This window comes from Heptranchias perlo, chromosome 26 (assembly GCF_035084215.1).
Source record: "Heptranchias perlo isolate sHepPer1 chromosome 26, sHepPer1.hap1, whole genome shotgun sequence".
Classification (NCBI taxonomy): Eukaryota; Metazoa; Chordata; class Chondrichthyes; order Hexanchiformes; family Hexanchidae; genus Heptranchias; species Heptranchias perlo.
The window spans coordinates 41,540,135-41,562,685 of NC_090350.1; the positions used below are offsets into that span (position 1 = coordinate 41,540,135).

Sequence of the window (22,551 nt, forward strand, 5' to 3'; positions counted from 1 at the left end):
TGTCAAACTGGGGAGAGGTTGGAGGTATGACAACTGAGCAAAGGCTCGAGATTGGACAGACTGACCTTTGTTAGGACGCCGTTCATTTAGCCTGGTTCCTCTAGCCTGTACATAAGATCCATTTATCAGGCATATACAGGAGAATCAGATTTCCCAGGCTGGCTTCCCAGCAATATACAGAATTGTGGATGCTTCAGAGAGAGTAATGAGGCTGTAACTTAGGCAAGGGATTTAGACCATAAGATTACAGCCATTCACTCACTGCAAGAAAATCACTGTTTAATAACATACCCCAGTAACATACAAGGTGTTAGTGCATGCTAGCTGATCTCCCATGGTGTTGCTTGTGGTATGTCAGAGGATACCCTGTTTTATAAGAACAGGAGTATCTTACCATGCAATGCAAATTGTATTATTTTGCTGCTAAAATGGAGCTGTGCAGAATCCAACCTATCCGTTTAAGGTCACAAGGTCTAAATTTATGTAAGTAGACAACCTCTGAGGTCAGTTAGAGGCTAATTGTTTCTCTTTCCTACTTTAAGACGCTCCTTAAAACCTACCTCTTTGACCAAGCTTTTGGTCACCTGTCCTAATATCTCCTTATGTGGCTCAGTGTCAAATTTTGTCTGTTAATCGCCCCTGTGAAGTGCCTTAGGATGTTTTTACTACGTTAAAGGCACTATGTGAATGCAGGTTTTTGTTATACGTTGGCTGCTCCTTACCGTAATGTAGTGGTTATGCTATTGACCTGGTAATCCAGAGGCCTGGACTAATAATTCAGAGAACGTGAGTTCAAATCCCACCATGGCAATTTCAGAATATGAATTAATACCTGAAAATAAAATGCTGGTATCAGTAAAAGTGACCATGAAGCTGTTGGATTGTTGTAAAAACCCAACTGAATGTCCTTTAGGGAAGGGAACCTGCCGTCCTTACCCGGTCTGGGCCTATATGTGACTCCAGTCCCACACCAACATGGTTGACTCTTAACCACCCTCTGACATGGCCTAGTAAACCCCTCGGTGGTGTCCCCACCCTCTCAGAGCAACTGGGGTGGGCAATAAGTGCTGGCCTTGCCAGTGACGCCCACATCACAAGAATGAATAATAAAAAAAAAATCCCCAGCCCTTTCCTAAGAGCACAAGAACCAGCAGGAAAATACTCACTTTCTTTCTCCCTTTCTAAGTTGTCACGTGCAACAGTTAAAATGTGATAGATGTGTCTCGAAATGTTTACATATATACTAGAGAATCTCCTGTGGCATCGCTCACCTTGTGTCACCATTATCCCATGTAACATGCACTATATGATCAGGGCCACTGATTTATAACAATTGAATAGAATTACATAGAATTTTACAGCACAGAAACAGACTATTTGGCCCAACTGGTCTGTGCCGGTGTTTATGCTCCGCACGAGCCTCCTCCCACCCCTCTTCATCTCACTCTTCTATATCCTTCTATTTCTTTCTCCCTCATGGACTTATCTAGCTTCCCTTTAAATGCATCTATGCAGTTTGCCTTGACCACTCCGTGTGGTTGCAAGTTCTACAGTCTCACCACTCTCTGGGTAAAGAAATTTCTTCTGAATTCCTTAGTCAAACAGTGTTTTTATTACAGAGCATTGTGTGAGTGCTGGTGGTACATTCAGACTGGAATTCCATGATGGTGTGCATATTAGTACATAATGTGTTGATTGATAAGGAGTGGAGGATTGTATGGTGTAATGGAGAATGTATTGTGATGCTGATATATGTTAGGCATGGTGAATAAATTACACGGCACTTTACGTGACTTTTGTCTGGCATACGAATCACAGAAGAATAAATGTACTTATTATGAGTGAATTATAGCTGTTCTTTGAGAGTCTCTGCTTCTTTTAACTGGTTGGTGTGGGACATTATCTTGTAGCTACATAATGGTTAGGATTAATTTTCTCCAATTAAATACCTTTGGCCCCCACCACAAACTCTGTTCCCTAGCCACGGACTCCATCCCTCTCCCTGGTCACTGTCTGAGGCTGAACCAGACCGTTTGCAACCTTGGTGTCCTATTTTACCCTGAGATTGCTTCCGATCCCGTATTTGCTCCATCATCCAGACCGTCTACTTCCACCTCCGTAACATCGCCCGTCTCCGCCCCTGTCTCAGCTCATCTTCTGCTGAAACCCTCATCCATGCCTTTGTTACCTCTAGACTCGATCAGTCTGATGCTCTCCTGGCCAGCCTCCCACCTTGTACCCTCCGTAAACCTGAGCTCATCCAAAACTCTGCTGCCTGTATCCTAACTCACACCAAGTCCCGTTCTCCCATCACCCCCTGTGCTCGCTGACCTATAATTGGCTCCCGGTCCGGCAACGCCTCGATTTTAAAATTCTCATCCTTGTGTTAAATCCCTCCATGGCCTCGCCCCTCCCTATCTCTGTAACCCCCTCCAGCCCTACAACCCTCCGAGATCTGTGCTGTCCTCCAATTCTGGCCTCCGATTTCCATCGCTCCACCATTGGTGGCCGTGCCTTCAGCTGCCTGGGCATAAGCTCTGGAATTCCCTCCTTAAACCTCTCAACCTCTCTCTCTTCCTTTCAAGATGCTCCTTAAAACCTTTTGGTCACCTGTCCTAATATCTTCTTATGTGGTTCGGTGTCTAATTTTGTTTGATAATCGCTCCCACGAGGCGCCTTGGGACGTTTTGCTGCATTAAAGGCGCTATATAAATGCAAGTTGTTGTTGTGGTTGAGAGGATAATCCCTCCACACCAGTGCACCACATGCAGTGTAACTGGGGCATTAGAAACTGTTTGAATCATTAGTGCTGTTTAATCCTGGCACGTGATTCAGAGGAAGGTTTGATAAATTACTCTGGAGCTTGGAGCAAAATAATGGAGACAGTGAGACCATAATTGGTTATGTTTCCGTTTAGGAGAAATAAGGAGGCAGAACTTGATACCTTCCCATCATGTTGCACTTTATATACGAGCAGTGCAGTGTACCGTGGAGCACTTTGCCTGATCTTTTTATATTTAATGTATGGTCCCTCAGGAAAGAAAATGGAAATTAAATCCTTTCACTAAAACATGTAATTTCCAAAAAAAAATGCATATTTGAAAGGGAAACCAGTCAGGATAAGATTTAAGCCATCAACATGAAATCGTTGAACTTGATCTTAGCCAGGGCAACACTTGAGATGCAGCAGTTGGCCTCAGTACCCTAGGTCAGGGTTTGGGAGAGGAACACGGGTCAGGGTTCTCGCTCTTTGATCATCGTCCAATGACTCATGTTGGACAGTGTATATGTGGGGACATTGGTTGAAGGAAGTATTGGGCTTCACTGTGATGCCCCTCACAGTAGAATAAGCTGCCAGCATTCACTGTTCAGGATCACGCTTATGAGAGTTCAAATCCCACCTTGACACTTTGAATTTGAATTCATTGTTTGAAAAAAAATCTGTAGAAGTGATCATGAAACTGTCACCGATGTCCTTTAGGGAAGGAAACCTGCCGTCCTTACCCCGTTCTGGCCTATATGTGACTCCAGTCTCACACCAACGGGTTGACTCATAACTGCCCTCTGAAGTGGTCTAGCAAACCATTGAGTTGTATCGCCATCTTCTCAGGGCGACTAGGGATGGGCAATAAATGCCAGCCTTGCCAGCGACACCCACATCCCAAGAATGAATTTTTAAAAACACCTGGGAAAGGGAAAGGGGACCCTGCTCCTGCGCCGTTCAGGGCCACCTGCCATGCAGGATGTTAACCCCCAAACTGCAACCATTCTTCATGTGTGATTGAGATAGGGAGTGTCAGCAAGCTATTTGACCAAATGGGATGCAATGCAGCTCCCAAACCCGTTCTCACTGACATCCCTTTCTAACAGAATTCACTCGCTGAGTATTCAATCCCATACCCCAGGCCTGCTGAGACATGTTTAGTAACCGGGCGTCTGCCCCAACGAACTCAGCACAGACCGCGAATGGAAACTTGGACCTTCCTGGTTTGTATAACTCAGTTCCATGCAGTATCCAACTGAGAGAAACACACGCGCGCTCACAAATGCACACTCGCGCGCTCACAAATGCACACTCGCGCGCTCACAAATGCACACTCGTGCGCTCACAGAAGCACACTCGCGCGCGCTCACACACACACACTCGCGCGCGCTCACACACACTCGCCCGCGCTTACACACACTCGCCCGCGCGCGCGCTCACACACACACTCGCGCGCTCACACACACACACTCGCGCGCTCACACACACACACTCGCGCGCTCACACACACTCGCGCGCTCACGCACACTCGCGCGCGCACGCTCACACACACGCGCGCGCTCACACACACACACACACACTCGCGCGCGCTCACACACACACACACACACTCGCGCGCGCTCACACACACACACTCGCGCGCGCTCACACACACACACACTCTCGCGTGCGCTCACACACACACACACACACACTCTCACGTGCGCTCACACACACACACACACACACACACTCTCACGTGCGCTCACACACACACTCTCTCTCACACACACACACAGCTGTTATGGTTGTTAGGACTAATGAAGCATTTCCAAATTGGGAGGGAGGAGGATGAGACGATGACACTCATCACTGACCGTGGAGGCTGATCTGCAAAGAAGCTTGACTCCTCGAGTTGATCAAAGGTCAATTAATCAATTAGTTGTCGCACTTCCCACAATAAATTCACAGTCATTATTCTCCATCTGTGAACTAGTGCTGAATAGATTTCATTCTAAACTCGATGTACCGTGGAATTGACTGAGCTGGGCTCCTGAATCCATTTATTATCTGAACAGTAAAAGTCCTGTTTCTGCCCGGTTGCTCAGCTGATGAAGACACCACTTTGACTAGTTCTGGTCGATAGGATTAAGGAAATGTTTGAATGGCAAACTGATTGGGAAGCTTAGGAAAAGGTCAGCAGGTCAACGGAGTGTTGTAGTTCACTCGTTCCCGGGATGCTTTGAGAAACTCAATGAGATAAGAGAAGAAATGGTTTGACTCCTGTGTAATCTTCAACAATTCTCTAGCGTAGTTTCACACGATTGCCTCTGCATGAATTTCAAACATAAATATTCACCAGGACAACATTTATATTTCAATACAATGGAGTCTGAATTTGACTCTTCCCTGATCTATGCCCAATTCTAATCGCCCTTCAGAATTTCTGCATCAAAATTTCTGTTAAAGTGAGGGAGGCAGTAGGTGTGACACGATTGGGCTCCAGGGTCTTGGGCTGGGAGAGCAAAAAAATCAGCTTGCCGCTGGTCACTATCCAATGGCTGCTGCTGGACATCAGAGGATTGGGTTGAACTGTAATGCCCCATATAGTTGAACAGCTCAGCAACCATCAGGGCGCGATTTAACCCTACCCGCCCTTGTACCCGGCACCTCCAGGTCAGGTGTAGCTAGGTCAGATACAGAATAGAGCTTTCTATACTCTGCTGCAATGTGACAAAACACCCAGATCTTAGAAGATCATCCCTAGTACCAATGTGACAGTTTTCTATTTTCCACACTAGCCAACCTCATGGCTTTTATGAATGGGTTCGCCAGTTTAGTGCCAACTCCCCACTAGGGATAGCTTTGTACTATGGAGCCATGACCGCCAGGAACAAGTTGGAGCCTGCCAATCATTTTACTTCAGAACTTTACAGTTAGCAGAGAGAGGACACTTTCATCCCATTAATTTGGGATGGATTGGAACCCAGGCCTCGGGGGAAAGGACAGTGAACTCAACAACAACAACAACTACTACTACTACTACTACTACTACTACTTGCATTTATATGGCGTTGCTGGACCGGGAGCCAATGTAGGTCAGCGAGCACAGGAAGTGATGGGAGAACCGAACTTGGTGCGAGTTAGGATACGGGCAGCAGAGTTTTGGATGAGCTCAAGTTTATGGAGGGTGGAAGATGGGAGGCTGGCCAGGAGAGCATTGGAATAGTCCAGTCTAGAGGTAACAAAGGCACGGATGAGGGTTTCAGCAGCAGATGAGCTGAGGCAGGGGCGGAGACGGGCGATGTTACAGAGGTGGAAGTTGGCGGGCTTGGTGATGGAGCGGATGTGTGGTCAGAAGCTCATCTCAGGGTCAAATAGGAGGCCAAGGTTGTGAATGGTCTTGTTCAGCCTCAGACAGTGGACAGTGGCCAGGGAGAGGGATGGAGTCGGGAGCTAGGGAACAAAGTTTGCAGTGAGGACTGAAAACAATGGCTTCGGTCTTCCCAATATTTAGTTGGAGGAAATTTTTGCTCACCGGACAAGCAGCATGACAAATCAGAGGCAGTGGAGGGGTCGAGGCAGGTGGTGGTGAGGTAGAGTTGGGTGCCATCAGCGTACATGTGGAACCTGATGTTATGATTTCGGATGATGTCGCCAAGGGGCAGCATGTAGATGCGAAACAGGAGATAGATCCTTGGGGAATTCCAGAGGTAAACCCCTGCACCACCCAGAGCCCCCACAACCTGTTTCCAACTCTCAACACTTCTTGGAATGAGGAAGGCCGAGATGTCCAAAAGTGAAGTCAATCAGCCAAGGAAGCCAGCCATTCACAAGTACTCAATTAAACAAATGTCGGAATGTGGTAGCTGTCTGTTGATGATTGACCCAATTCATTGCTTCTTTACAGATCATTAAAGATAGAATATTCACACATGTTTCACGAAATAAACTCATGTGGAACAAGCTGCCTGGAGGATTATTTGTGCTTCCTCAGTACTCTACACATGTAGCAGATTACCCCTTCTACTACTTGGATCAGGGTAAGTGTGAAGCTTCTGTCTATACAAAGTGAATTCCTTGGTGAATAATCCTGCAGCAATTCATTGTATTGTTCTGGGGATATTCATTCCCTTGGTAGCACCTTCTGATTGAGCTCAAACTGATACACTACTTCTCAATTCTGATTTGATGGTGTGGTTGTTATTTTGTGTTTCCAGGTTTAACTCCCAAGAAGGAGTTCACTGGATTGATTCATGCTGTCTCACCCCTGGTCTCTCAGTCCCAACCCATCATCAAGTTAATCTTAGCACTGGCAAAATCCAAGTACTGTGCACAGGTACGTAATAAATGCACTTTCTTTCCCCCTTTCTCCCTGTTTTTTCATTGTTTGCTTCTGTCTGTGTCACTCAGTGACCATGAGGCCGGCCCGAGGAAGGAAGGAAGGACACCCATCTGACAGCCCCCTTTTGTCTCTGTGTGAGAACATTAAGCCATCGCTATGTACCTCCTGTAGCAGGCTTACCATCTAAAGAAAGACTTGAAAGAAAGAAATTGCATTTATATAGCGCCTTTCACGACCTCAGGATGTCCTAAAGCAATTTACAGCCAATGAAGTTCTTTTGAAGCGTAGTCACTGTTGTAATGTAGGAAACACGGCAGCCAATTAGCACACAGCAAGATCCCACAAAACAGCAATGAGATAATGACCAGATAATCTGTTTCTTCGTGATGTAGTTTGAGGGATAAATATTGGCCAGGACACTGGGGAGAACTCCCCTGCTCTTCTTCGAAATAGTGCCATGGGATCTTTTACATCCACCTGAGACGAGGCCTCGGTTCAACGTCTCATCTGAAAGATGGCACCTCCGACAATGCAGTGCTCCCTCAGTACTGGCACTGGGAGCGTTTGCCTGGACTTTGGGATGGATCTAGGCTCACACATGAAGAATGGTCACTGGGGCGAGGTACCAGAGGGGCTGCCAGTACTCATGAAGCTAAACCCTCAACAAGAGGTACTAGGGGTTCACTCTGACATGCCCGATTTCCCAATATTCCCTGTGCCCAGAGGATCCAGTGTGCCTGGGTGCAGACCCAGGAAAATCTCCCCCAGTGGAAGGGAAAAAAAAATTGGGGTGGGGGAATGGTCCCAGGTGAGAAATGTTACCCAGAGCACAATGCAGATACTCTGCTCAATCTTTGTCAACCGGGACAATGTTTGCTGGGAAATGCATGCTAAATAAATTCAGCCTATAGTGACAATAAGGACCTTAAACATCACCATTTTAGGAAGCTAGGTAAGTACATGATGGAGAAAGGAATAGAAGGATATGCTGATAGGGTGAGATGAAGTAGGGAGGGAGGAGGCTCGTGTGGAGCATAAACACCGGCATGGACCAGTTGGGCTGAATGGCCTGTTTCTCTCCTGTAAATTCTATGTAATTTCCAGCTACCTGTAAAATAATCTTTGTTATTTTGATCCTAGATAATTATCTTGTGGAACTGCGACAAACCATTAGCCCCCAAGAGTAAATGGCCCTCCACCAGAATTCCTCTGATAGTCATAAAGGGCGATCGTAAGGTAAGGAGTGAATGTTGCTTGAGGATGATGACTTGTGAAATGTTATTGGTTTATTGAGCCTATTAATTTCTTAGCAGATTAAGTAACAGAAACAGCTCCTTAACACTGCCAGCAAGGGCAATATGTTTGGGGCATGGGATGGAAATAGGATATTGGAGATTTGTTGAAGCATGGATACGGAGATGGGAAGAGTAGTGGTCGTGAGATAGATAAACAGAACTTAAGAGTACAGAGGAGAGAGCATCAGATTGGATTGCCAACCATCACATGTCAACATGTTTAGGATAAGAATGAGGGTATAGGACATGTAGGAATATCCACTAATACCCCAACTAACTGGTCTCCTAGCTTGAATGGTAGTGAAGGGCCTGAAATCTTCACAGTTGAAGATTGGCCCCTTGGAAGAAGTAGCGAAGGGGCAAACCAATGCCTGTACAACGATACTGCAGGATGGTTTTGGGAAGGCCGAGGGCAGATCATTGAAAGCAAAGAAATGTCCGGTAATATTATTACAGTCCCCACCACTTACACTGTCCACGCTTATCACGGGCGGCCACCTGTATCTGGCAAATAGCGCTAACCATTTGACAGTGCCGTTAGACAATTACAAAGGTGCCGCTTATAACATCTTAACTGCTCCGGCTATTTTGGGTAGTTCTTCGCACCTCGTTAACACCCTGTAGAATTTACCGATGGGTGATTATTCAGTGTTTATCCCCTGGTGAGGACTCCATTTGCTGCCGTCTATCTCTCCCACAATTCTCTCTTCGCTGGCCGACTGGCGTTTTCTGTTGGTGTTTCTCTAGGTCAGTATAGGAACTGAGTGGAAGCTGTATCCCACACCAATCGGTATTTTAGTGACCAGTACAGCCCGCAGGGAACACAGCAGTTTTACCATCTACCGCCTATAGCGGGTAAATCATGTTAACACCAACACGCCCGCTATGGACTGCACTGTTAAAAGTTGGACCAGTGTCGGCCCACTGCTGCCTGCTCTCTAATGAGGCACCGAGAACTGACAGAACCGATTCCTGAAATGTAAGATCTCATGCTCACAGCCAGGTTCAGCTACTTCTTTGTTTGCTACACAAGTCTCTCAATAACTATTGAAGGCACAATAATATACGAACAGATAGGGGCAGGTTTCTGCAGAGTGCCTATTGACACCACTGAGTCGGCCAATGAGTTGGAGGCGAGGTGGGACTTATGACAGGACCCACAGCAAAGAGTGTATTTTACAGCAAAACAAAGTCTGTTTATTCCACAAACTGCATCTGTTTAAACACAGCACTACAGCAAACAGTCTACAGAATCTATTTAAAAAGAGTCCACCACAAACAGAACTCATGACCAAAACTACAGCAATGTCTCCCGATAAAAGTAGGGTTATTTCTCCAGCAAAATGCAATGAGTGGAGGACAATTGGATAATACAAATTATCTGCTTTAAAATCAAACCCAGCCACTTCCAGCAGTGCGGTCTCCAGGCGTGATTGATGGGGGAATTACCCCATCATCTCCATTCTGGCTGGGAATAGTGGTGTCACTATATGCAGCCACCCAATCTCTGAACCCTTTCAGACCTGTGGTTAAAAAGACAATGAAATTTTTTAAGGTTGGACCTTTAGGGTCAAAGTAAAAAATCAACAGTAATCTTCACAAAGAACCCAAAAGGTTAACAACGCCAATCACAAAATGAACAGCATCGAGCAACACAATGTAATGATTCTGTGGAATAGATTTCCAACTAAAGCAATTTATTGTGTATCAATTAACACCTCTTAAAAGAGCTGGATGATTATCTGGTTGGGAGCAGAAAGAGATGATTAAATCTGTGAGGAACTGGATGATTCCTGAATAGTTCCATGGAAACGTGTCACCAAGGAGGGCAGGTGGTCAGATCCATACAGTAGAAATTCTGGAGTTTTACTTGATTCACTTTTGAGGCACAGCAAGAGGTTCCACAGAACCTTTCCTCGGGAGATAGGTTTGAGCTACGGTAAAGTCTGTGATCATAGAATGTTTCCAGCACAGAAACAGATTGCGTTGGTTTTTTTCTCCACGTGAACTGCTAGTCTAATCCCACTCTCCCCTCACTCCCCATACCCTTTAATACCGAACCCAGTCTAATCCCAATCTCCCCTCACTCTCCGTGCCCTTTAATATCCCACCCAGTCTAATCCAACTCTCCCCTCACTCCCCGTGCCCTTTAATAACCCACCCAGTCTAATTCCACTCTCCCCCTCACTCCCCATACCCTTTAATATCCCACCCAGTCTAATCCCACTCTCTCCTCACTCCCCAGACCCTTTAATACTCCTTGTTTTCCAAGCAACTATCCAATTCCATTTTGAAAGAATTTATGGACTCTGCTTCAACAATGGTTTGTGGTAGACAGATCCAATTCTAACTACTCTTTGAGTAAAGAACTTTTTCCTAACTTTGTTCCTTCTTGTTATCATCTTGCTGGCCATCACTATTTACCTTATCAGACCCCTTCATTATCTTGAAAGGAATTTGAAATGGAATAATTGCAGAGCTATGGGAAAGAGGGGGGGTAGTGGGACTAATTGGCTAGCTCTTTCAAAGAGCCGGCACAAGCACGATGGGCCGAATGGCCTCCTTCAGAGCTGTAAGGTTCTATGATTCTATGATCTCTATCAAGCCACCCCTTTAACCTACTCAGCTCCAGCGAAAAAAGCCCTAACATTTAAAGTCTCTCTTCATATCTGTAACCCCTCATCCCTGGTAACATCCTGTGAATCGATGCTGCACCTTTTACATTCCTTTTATATCTTTCCTATAATGGAACAAATTGCTTCTGGTCTGTGGAAGGATCAAACTTGATAGACTGAAGGCAATTCTGGTTCCCTGCTTTTCATGTTTATCATAATTGTGTTCAATTTGGTAATTCGTGGTTAATTGGATTTTGATAATTACATTAATCATATTGCAGCACATAAAATATATATTAACTACACATATTAGTAATATTTGGCTATGAATACATTAATGAACATTATTGCTACCCTGTGATTAATATCCCCTTACAGAGATATCTCTTTAGTACTTGCTCTGTTACTTAATATCACCCCAGTATCAGTCCTTTTGCATGACTTATGACTGCCCCTTGGTAATGGGTTGATTAGTATATTGCCAGTGCTCCACTCAACTTCACTACGGCAAACTCTTGGTTCTTCACGTGATACCCCAGGTATTATTTTTATTGTTAACCTTTACCTTCGCTATATTTCTCCCCAGTGACATGGATCATCCGCCCACTATGCCTAACTTCAGATTTGATCAGCTATTCATCACCTTCCCTTTGAGGAACTAACATGTCAACCGACATCCTGATCATTTTGGTTGTTGTCCTGCACACTACCAATATAACAATCATTATCTTCAACTGTATGATTTACAAAAGGATCTTACTGATAAATCCCAACATGAGCACTTTATTTACCCTTTGATTAGCTCATGTAGATGTATTTAAGGGGAAGCTAGATAAATATATGAGGGAGAAAGGAATAGAAGGTTATGCTGATCGGGTGAGATGAAGTAAATAAGGTGGGAGGAGGCTCGTGTGGAGCATAAACACCGGCACGGACCAGTTGGACCAAATGGCCTGCTTCTGTTCTGTAAATTCTATGTACAGTGTCGTTACAGTACGTGTATATCCTTTGTATTTTGTGTACAGCATATGCGTTTTCTGAATATATAGTCTGTGTATATGTCCAGTATATAACCTATAAATGTTGGCAGTTGGCATAAGCTTGTACACAGCCTATACATAGCCTATGTGTATGTGGCTTGTCTGTAGCCTATACGTATCCTATTTATAGCATGTGTATAGAATATGTACATAAGCAGTATATAGAGTACGTGCAGCCTCTATGTAATCTGTATATGGACTTTGTGTAACCTACATTCACAGAATACCACATGGACATGGAATACTTTTGACTGATCATAAAATGAAGGTCCTTGTGTAGAGAAATCTAGGTTAATGCTGGCCAAGAGGCTTTTGAATTGGACCTAAATATAGTTTTGTGCCAAAGACAAGGTTATTTTTTTTTAACAAACTTTGGGCGTGATTGGTAATTTCATGCTCACGTGATCCATACTGTGAAAATCAAATCTGCTAATTATACGCAGCAGGAATTGAGGGGGATGAGTGAGGGTCCAAGATTCAGGACCCCTGGATCCACATAGTAAATAGAATGGATCTAGACGATCTGTCCAACTCACACCTACAAATACCATAATCTTTTCTGACTTGAACATAGCGCATTAACCAGGCGACACAGAAAGATGGCTTTGGTCATGGGTAGGGTTGCCAACTCTGGTTGGACGTGTTCCTGGAGTTTTCATCACATGACCTCCTGAGGCCCTGCCCCCACACACCTGCCATTGGTCGCACAATATGTCCACCCTTGCGGCTCCCCGCCTTCCCATGGCCAATCGGAAAGTGAATAGACTTATCACCTGGTTGGATGGTTCTTAACTGTCAGTCAAACAGACTTTTTTCCCCATGTCCAATTATTTTTATAACTAATAATCAAAAGTGTTCAAAAATTTTTTTAAAGAACAATTTTTTTATCGCCCCTGTGGTTTTTCTCCCAGATGTTGTCCTGGAGATTAGTCTTTCATTCCTGGAGACTCCAGGGCAATCCTGGAGGGTTGGCAACCCCTAGTCATGAGGGGCTGTGCAATTTCATTTAGTCAGAACACTGTGCCCGGTGAGTCCAGCTTCTCCTCCCTCCTGAGGGTCGGGAAGTCTGATAGCTCAGTCGGTAAATGTTGCACCCAGTGTGGCGTAAAGCCATGCAGACGAGGCTCAATCCCTGCACTGTGCTGAGTTAGCAGTCAGGATACACTCCTGGGCCAGGGTTCCTGCTATCAATCATTGCCTAGCAGCTCCTGCATCTGTGGGCATTGGGTAAGGACTGGATTGAGTTCAGCAATGATACCTCCCACAGTCTAATGGCCTGCTGACACTCACTGAGATCATGTGCGGAGAGCTCCCACATAGGCAAGATACTGGAAGATAACTCAAAGCTGTGGGACCATATCCTGGCATGAATCAACCTCCCACAGAGGAAGTGACAAACAAGGAGAAGGTTAAGCTTTTTTTTAAAATCCAACTTTCTCTCTTTTCTGCCCCAAGGGAGCTGACTCATTCCGAGGTACTATCACTCAGGTACCTCACCCCAAGTGGCAGTCGTTGCCTGTGGGGTACTGACTGTATGAGAATGTAAATGGAAACATTTGAGCAGAAAAGGCCCCCCGTACTAATCCCGCTGCCTCTTTTTTTCCAGACCATGAGCAGTCGCTTCTTTCCTTACGATGCTGTAACAACAGATGCTGTGCTGAGTCTGGACGAGGACACCGTACTCTCCACCAATGAGGTACGTTGCATCTCCCTAAACTGAGGCGTATTGCAGAGCTGAGCTCTGGAAAGAGGATGTTTATTATATATTATAAATATATATGCCAAATTTCCAATATTGTAGATGACTAAAAATAAGCAGGGCAAATAATGAAGATTAATACAATCAGATGCTGACAAGAATATGGGGCAGATGCAGTTTAAAATAATTAAAATTTGAGCAAAGAGCCAAAAGAGGGAATATAACTTATATGGAACAGAGGTTTAGTATGCTGATCAGGAAAGACATGTAGGGATTATAGTGGATAAATCTATTAGTCCAATGTTTAGCTACAGTAAAAAGGGACAAATAAGATACCAGGTTAGCAAAGGAATAGAGTACAAATGAAATGAGGTGTATAGTTGCTTTATAATGTGTTGGGAAGACCACATTTGGAGTCCTCTGTGCAGTTCTGGTCACGTAACTGCAAGAGGATATCGCTGCCCTTGAAAGGAGACCAGAGGCAAGCTGCGAGGTTGATATCAGGGATTTAAATCATGAGGAAAGGTTAAGGATTTGTAAATTGGACTTGCTTTCTTTTGAAAAGAGACTTTGAGGTGACCTAATTGAAGTTTTCATGTTTACGGAATCAATTGACAAAGCTGTACAAGGCAAATTATCAATTATGGGAAAACGTTAAAATATCTGGGGATACAAATTTAAAAATGAGGGTTAGGTGTAAGAAGGGAAATCAGTCAGAGGTTTTTCACCCAAAGGGTAATAGAATTATGGAATTAGGGAAGAACGTTGACATGAACAGTATAAATAATTTCTAGATACAGTTCAGTCCATTTCTGAAGAGGGAATGGATTGAAAGACATAGTGAGAAAGCAAGAGTTTGGGGTTTGATCTATTAAAAAGGGCAGGACTTTTGAGTGTAATCAGCTTTTCGTTGTGTTCTTATGAAGGGAAAACCAGTTTCTTTCTTTCTCTCCTTCCTTCCTGTCTTTCTCTCTCTCTCTCTCTCTCTCTCATGTTATTAAGGCCCAATGACTTAACCAGCTGCTATTTTTTTCCGAACCAATTCCTCCACAACTAGACGCCCCTAAATAGTCCTGCCTTCTCTTTAACTATTCTTTTATTTTCTATATGCTTATCATCGTATCATAGTATGGTACAGCACAGAAGGAGGCCATTAGGCCCCTTCGTGCCTGTGCCGGCTCTTTGAAAGAGCGATCCAATTAGTCCCACTCCCCTGCTCTTTCCCCATGGCCCTGCAAACTTTTTCCCTTCAAGTATTTATCTAATTCTCTTTTGAAAGTTATTATTGAATCTGCTTCCAACGCCCTTTCAGGCAGTGAATTCCAGATCATTACAACTTGCTGCGTAAAAAAATGTTTCCTCATGTTGCCTCTGACTCTTTTGCCAATCACTTTAAATCTGTGCCCTCTGGTTACCGACCCTTCTGCCACTGGAAACAGTTTCTCCTTATTTACTCTATCAAAACCCTTCATGATTTTGAACATCTCGATTAAATCTCTCCTTAACCTCCTCTGTTCTAAGGAGAGCAACCCCAGCTTCTCCAGTCTCTCCATGTAACTGAAGTCCCTCATTCCTGTCACCATTCTAGTAAATCTCTTCTGCACCCTCTCTAAGGCCTTGACATCCTTCCTAAAGTGTGGTGCCCAGAATTGATCACAATACTCCAGCTGAGGCCTAACTCACCTGAGTGTTTTAGAAAAGTTTAGCATAACTTCCTTGCTTTTGTACTCTATGCCTCTATTAATAAAGCCCAGGATACTATATGCTTTTTTAACAGCCTTCTCAACTTGTCCTGCCACCTTCAAAGATTTGTGTATGTGCACCCCCAGGTCTCTCTGTTCCTGCACCCCCTTTAAAATTGTACCATTTAGTTTATATACTCCATGGTATTCACTTGAGTGTCCCACAAAGGTGAAAAACTTGGGCACTCTTGTCCTAGAGGGTGCAAAGCTACAGAGCAAAACGATCCATAAATGTGCACTAAATTTGGCAGTCTCCCTCCGAGAGAGACCACAGGGATGGTTTGTCTGGAGAATAAAAATATCAAACTGGTGAATTTTTGGTACTCTTCTGAGGTACAGAATAAGGCGGATTGTTGGGACAGAGTAGGTCGAGCTTTAACCTGAGCTGAGTTGTACCCGACCTGGGAGTGTTTGATGCTGACACTGAGTGGGAACTGTCTCCCGCTTCCAATTTAAAATGGGACTGGGACAAGCAACAGTAACACTCACGACTCCCACGCTGGTTTGAAAAAAAACAAATCAGCTGATTTGCTGGTTTGACAGAAAACCCTCCTCCCATCCCAACCAACAGGCCGATTCCACCCTCTTGCCACATTGTAGGGTGAGAGGTATATTGGGTGGCAGGGGTGCAAAAGTGTTCCATTCTCCAACACAGACATCCCTTGCCACACTGGACACAAGAATATGATAGAAAGATAAGTATAATTGGGGGAGGGGGCGAAGGGAAGAACTAAATGAACAGATTCGCATCACCCCATGGTGCAATATGTTGTGGCTTTCCTGAGAGTGCTCCTTGAGCAAGTCACTGTTTGGGATTGTGTTCCTTGTGACAAACATTAGTAACACTGCATTAGAGTAACTACAGAGGCTGGAAAGAACCGCATGTCAATTGAATGCTCCCCTCCAGTGAAGAACAGCCATTATTACCCATTGTGTGCTTGTTTTTCATAAGTGTCAGTACTAGCCCCAAGACATAAATGGTTGAGTGGTTGGCCAACCAGATAAGTGAAAGAGATAAAGTAGAAACCAGGCACTGTGGGACTGAATAGGAGATGTGATTTTACACGCCTCATTCAACAATGGATGAGATGGTCAGCCCTATTAATATTAGTCTACTTCATATCAAAGCACAATGCCATCGGCGTTTGTCATCTCTGAATTGTGCAGTAAATCAAAGGGAAATAAACTGCCCTTCCAACTAAGTTGGGGTGTGCAGCACTGGAGAATGGACTTTGTTTTCCTTCTGTGTAATAAAGAAAAAAGAAAGAAAGGCTTGCATTTACGTCTTTCACTACCTCAGGATGTCCCAAAGCGCTTAGGGACAGCCTATATTATGTGCTCAAGTCCCTGAAATGGGACTTGAACCCACGAGCTTGATAATGGAAACCCTTCGCCGCCAAAGATTTAGATTCTAACTGCCAGAAGACCCTGTTATGGCCAATGTTGGTGGCATAGAAATTCAAAGTAGCCTGGTAGCCCCCAAAAGAAGAACTTACATTTATATGGCGTCTTGTTACATCTTGGAAACAGCCCAAAGTGCTTCCACTCATGAAAGAAAAGAATAAAGAACTTTCATTTATACAGTGCCATTCACCACCTCAGGACGTCCCAAAGGGCTTTACACCCAATGAAGTTCTTTTGAAATATAGTCACTGTTGTAATGCAGCTAATTTGTGCACAGCAAGAACCCACAAACAGCAATGAGATAATGACCAGATAATCCGATTTTAGTGATTTTAGTTGAGGGATAAATATTGGCCAGGACACCGGGGAGAACTCCTCTGCTCTTCATCGAAATAGTGCCATGGGATCCTTTATATCCACCTGAGACGAGGCCTCGGTTCAACGTCTCATCCGAAAGACGGCACTGCCAACAGTACAGCACTCCCTCAGTACTGCACTCAAGTTGAATTATATTGTGCAATTTCTAAGGGAGAGTTTCCTGGGTCTGCGTCCAGCCGTGCTGGATTGCCTGAGCAAATAGCAGAAAGTTGGGCAGGTGGGAGCATAAGTCTGATTTTCCTCTATTCATTTACATTTTTAGGCCGTGGAGACTGTGTTTATCTGCTACAACACTCCACTAGGCTTTCGCTTTAAGGATTTGCCGTTGCAGTTTGCTCAATCAAATTGAAATAACTGTGTTTTACTTCATGTGAATTTCAGCACGATGAACTGAATCAGTTGGGAATAAAATTCCACTTTGTGTGACCCAGGTTCTGTTGAAATGGTATGACAAAGTCAAACCAATCTTCAGATATTCTTCAAACTGTAGATGATTTTAACAGTCTGTACACAGGAATTTGTTGAAATATGCGATGGGTTTACGACCCGGAGAAACCATAGGAGCAAAACGGACAAAATGGCTTATGAGGGTAACTTTCGCAAGACGCCACACTATTGGTGGGGTCTCACATGCAGCCATTGTTCATTGGAATAGGATGGCTGAGCTGCCCATAATTTTTCAATATGCACTAGCTGTGTACAAGGCTCCACTCTGAGGCACAGGGTCTTTAAAAAATTTACCTCATGGTATTTCAACTTGGGCTACTGAACTTTTTGGTAGGCAGTCCAATTTGATAAATAAGTAACCACACCAAAAATGCTCAACAGACATCAGTATGTTCCGTTCAACAGCCACCCTGAGCTGGATTTCATGGGCATCGGTAGACGTCCGGAACCTCACCCAACTCACCATTCTGTCCGTATCCTAACTCGCACCAAGTCCCGTTCACCTATCACCCCCTGTGCTCACTGACCCACATTGGCTCCCGGTCCAACAACACCTCGATTTTAAAATTCTCATCCTTGTTTTCAAATCCCTCCATGGCCTCGCCCCTCCCTATCTCTGTAACCTCCTCCAACTCTACAACCCTCCGAGGTCTCTGTGCTCCTCCAATTCTGGCCTCTTGCGCATCCCTGATTTTCATCACTCCACCATTGGCGGCCGTGCATTCAGCTGCCTGGGCCCTAAACTTTGGAATTCCCTCCCTAAACCTCTCCGCCTCTCTCCATTCCTTTAAGACGCTCCTTAAAACCTACCTCTTTGACCAAGCTTCTGGTCACCTATTTGTTCTAATATCACCTTGTGTGGCTCGGTGTCAAATTTTGTTTGATAATCGCTCCTGTGAAGCACCTTGGGATGTTTTACTATGTTAAAGGCGCTATATAAATGCAAGTTGTTGTTAACGTTGAATGTTAATGGATGATTCGGCCAGAGCTCTGTTATGGTCCTTTACCGTTGCCTCTACTCAAGGACCACTCTATCTTCCAACAATCAGTGAAGAATTTGAATTGAGTGACTCCAACTCAGGTCAAGGCTTTGTAGGTAAATATGCTGGTCTGTGTGGTACTGAACTGTGCAAACCAGGAAGATCCCAGGCTCAATCCCCAGTCTGCATGTGTTAGTACACTGGGGCAGGAGTAGGCAAATGGCCACAACACACCTGGATGTGGGACGGGAAGTATCAGGTTTCCGTTCCTGACCGTTAACCAGTAGCTTGTAATGTGTGTGTGTATGCGTGTGCATATGTAATAAGTTCATCTGTGATGCCTCCACAATAAAACAATCAGGGTTAAAACTCATATGTGAATGAAGTCTTTTTGATGAGCTACTAGCACTTATGGAGCTGTACATTCAGGAGAGAAGGCCAGAGGAAAGAAATATTGCAAGTTTATTGATGACCCGAAAGCTCCATTAAAGTCCATCGGTTGCTTCAAAGACACAACAACTTGATGAGCCGTTGCCTTTGTTCCCTCTCTAGGTTGACTTTGCGTTCATCGTGTGGTGCAGCTTTCCTGATCGTATCGTGGGTTATCCAGCTCGCAGCCATTTTTGGGATGGCAGTAAAGCATTATGGGGATACACGTCAAAATGGACCAACGAATATTCCATGGTTTTAACGGGAGCAGCATTTTACCACAGGTAAACTTAACAAAACAAAACCCGAAGGAAAAGCGAAGCAGTGCTCGCTGGTTCTCTGAGACACTCAGAGCCACAAAGGATTTTAGGCTCTGGGATAAGACATCTTTCCACCCCTCCAACAACAACAACCACTTGCATTTATGTAGCACCTTTAACATAGTAAAATGTCCCAAGGCGCTTCACAGGAGCGATTATCAAAGAAAATTTGACACCGAGCCACATAAGGAGATATTAGGACAGGTGACCAAAAGCTTGGTCAAAGAGATAGGTTCTGAGGAACGTCTTAAAGGAGGAGAGAGAGGTAGAGAGGCTGAGAGGTTTAGGGAGGGAATTCCAGAGATTAGGGCCTAGGCAGCTGAAGGCACGGCCGCCAATGGTGGAGCGACTAAAATCAGAGCAAGAGGTCAGAATTGGAGGAGCACAGAGATCTCGGAGGGTTGTAGGGCTGGAGGAGGTTACAGAGATAGGGAGGGGCGAGGCCATGGAGGGATTTCAAAACAAGGATAAGAATTTTAAAATTGAGGCGTTCCCGGACCGGGAGCCAATGTAGGTCAGCGAGCATTCAACACTCGCCTGACACCCCCCGCCCTCCAAACAGACGTATCTTTAATGACTTGCAAAACCAAGACACACCATAATAAATAGAGATTGCCTTTCAAATATCAGTCACCTGTAATGTCAGGTGCATTACACACCCAGTGTGCAATGAAACTTTTTGAAACAATATATGAGACAAATAATACCAGGAAGGTGTGAATCATCAGCCCGTGAATCGTGAGATTAATAAATTGAGTTATCAGCAGACATGAGTCAACAACACAAAACTGCCATTGCAATAGGTCCCTGGATCAAAGATAGGGAGGGAGGGGCTTTCTAAAATTGGTTTGTTTGTTTGAGGGAGGTATCTAATTTTCAACTCTTCTAAAATAGAACTGCAGCCTGCCAATCCTGAAATCTTGGCTGTCCAGCCATTTGACTTTGGTTGCTAAGAAACAAGCCTCTCTCCCTTTGCCAAGAAAACATTTTGCGGCTGAGATGAATTAACTCCTTCAGATAGGAGCTGCATAAATAGTTGGTTGGGAATGGGATTGATGGTTATATGGCATGGTAAGGCTGAGATGATCAAATGCTTCACTTGGGCAATGATAGTTCCTGTGCTAACGAGATGTTGTGCCTTGAGGGCAGCTGGCCAGGTTGAGGGATAAATATTGGCCCAGGACACTGGGGAGAACTCCCCTGCTCTTCTTCGAATAGTGCCATGGGATCTTTAACGTCCACCTGAGAGGGCAGACGGGACCTCGGTTTAATGTCTCATCCGAATATGTTGGATTTTGCATGGTAACCTTAGGGGATCAGGAGCGTTGATGCAGGATTTTCCCTCAGGAGATTTAGTCGGTGGAATGGAGTCACTAATGGAGTAGATTGTATTTGTTCTTTAGCCTTGATGGGTCAACTTGACTTTTCTTGTTCTACATTGGCTTCTGCTGTGGTGACTATTGTGAGTGGGAGCCACTACAGATCACCTACAAAATGCCAAAGCTAAATCTTGATTAACGACAAACACTTACCACAGAAGTAGTTGCAAGAGTCCGAACCTCTATATAATGGGAAGAATAAATTAATGGAACAATGCTGATCGCCGGTGAGAAAAGTGTTGTCTTTTCAAAACGTCACAGGTCGCTGCCTGAATCATCTTCAATTGATTGAGTTGGTAGCAGAGAGGAGCACGAAAGATCCAGGAGGCCGAACGAATCCACCCCTTTTCCATACATCTATCCATAATCCCTTAATCCCTTCTCTCTCCAGACGTGCATCCAGTTATCTCTCAAACCCATTTATGCTGTTGGCTTCAATGTCCTCCTCTGGTCATTTATTCCACAACTCTATTGCCCTTTTGGGTGAATATGTTCTGCCTCTCTTTGCTCTGTACTCTTGGCTTCCTCATATTTAAACTGATGTTCCCTGGTATTTGAACCCTTCACCATCATGAACAATTTGCCTGGATTAACTTTGTAATTTCCAAACTTCATAATGTTGAAAACTTCAGTTAGGTTCCCTCAAAGTCTCCTCTTTTCCATAAAAAAGGCCAGTGCCCTGAACCTCCCCTCAACAAATTCATAGGAACATAAGAATTGCTGGACGAAAAAAGACCAAGGTCCATCTAGTTTGCCTTCTACCATCCTGGCAGCCGCAGGATACAACAATAATGGAGTTGTTGACAAATCATAGCAGTCAAATAGTCAACTCGCCAAGGCTTCTTCGACAGCACCTCCCAAACGTGTGACCTCCACCATCTAGAAGGACAAGGGCAGCAGGCACATGGGAACACCATCACCTCCAAGTTCCCCTCCAAGTCACACACCATCCTGACTTGGAAATATATCGGCCGTTCCTTCATCGTCACTGGGTCAAAATCCTGGAACTCCCTACCCAACAGCTTTGTGGGAGTACCTTCATCACATGGACTGCAGTGGTTCAAGAAGAAGGCCCACCACCTTCTCAGGGCAACTAGGGATGGGCAATAAATGCCGGCCTTGCCGGCAATGCCCACATCCCGAGAATGAATTTTTTAAAAAAACAACAGATCCAGACAGGATCCCAGTGGTGGAGAGCTTTGGGAACCTTAGGTCCAAAGTCACCTGTTCCTCCCGAGCCTGTTACACTCACCACATGTCATGTCTCAATTCCTAACACCTAGAGTTATATCTTTATTGCCTGTCTCTGAACCCATTCAAGGGCAAGATGGCAGAGGTCTTATTCAGCTCCTGCTGTATATCAGATCTTCCCATTGAAATCTAATGTAGTCCGGCTAATTCCCAATCTCTCCCCCTCCCCTTCCCCCAATTCCTCACAAGCAGTCTGGTGATATTATGGTGACAGAATCCCCATCTCGTCCTTTCTGTTCAAAGTCTTTTTTCTTGCCAGTAGAAGAAAAGCAGGAACGCCCACCTTGTACCCACTGTACTGCGACCACACTATATGCGGGTGTGATTTTTAATCTATTTATCGCCTGCCATAAAACCCACTACCTACACAACACATTACCAAAACAAAAATTCATCTCTTAAAAGGGAGCTGCAAGATATATTTGGTAAACATTAAGCTTTGCAGTGACACAGTGTCATAAATAAGAACATAAAGTCTTGAGTG

At 44.6% G+C, this 22,551-nt stretch overlaps 1 protein-coding gene across 1 annotated transcript in view; it reads left to right on the top strand.

Moving 5' to 3' along the window:
• The window catches only part of LOC137342733 (exostosin-1-like), a 221,555-nt gene that overhangs the window by 186,977 nt on the left and 12,027 nt on the right, over positions 1–22,551 (top strand). Inside the window, exons 5-9 of the mRNA XM_068006891.1 lie at positions 6,654–6,786; positions 6,964–7,082; positions 8,229–8,324; positions 13,645–13,734; positions 19,241–19,401. Of these exons, the coding sequence (XP_067862992.1) occupies positions 6,654–6,786; positions 6,964–7,082; positions 8,229–8,324; positions 13,645–13,734; positions 19,241–19,401 (599 nt within the window). The remainder of the gene's footprint in view (positions 1–6,653; positions 6,787–6,963; positions 7,083–8,228; positions 8,325–13,644; positions 13,735–19,240; positions 19,402–22,551) is intronic.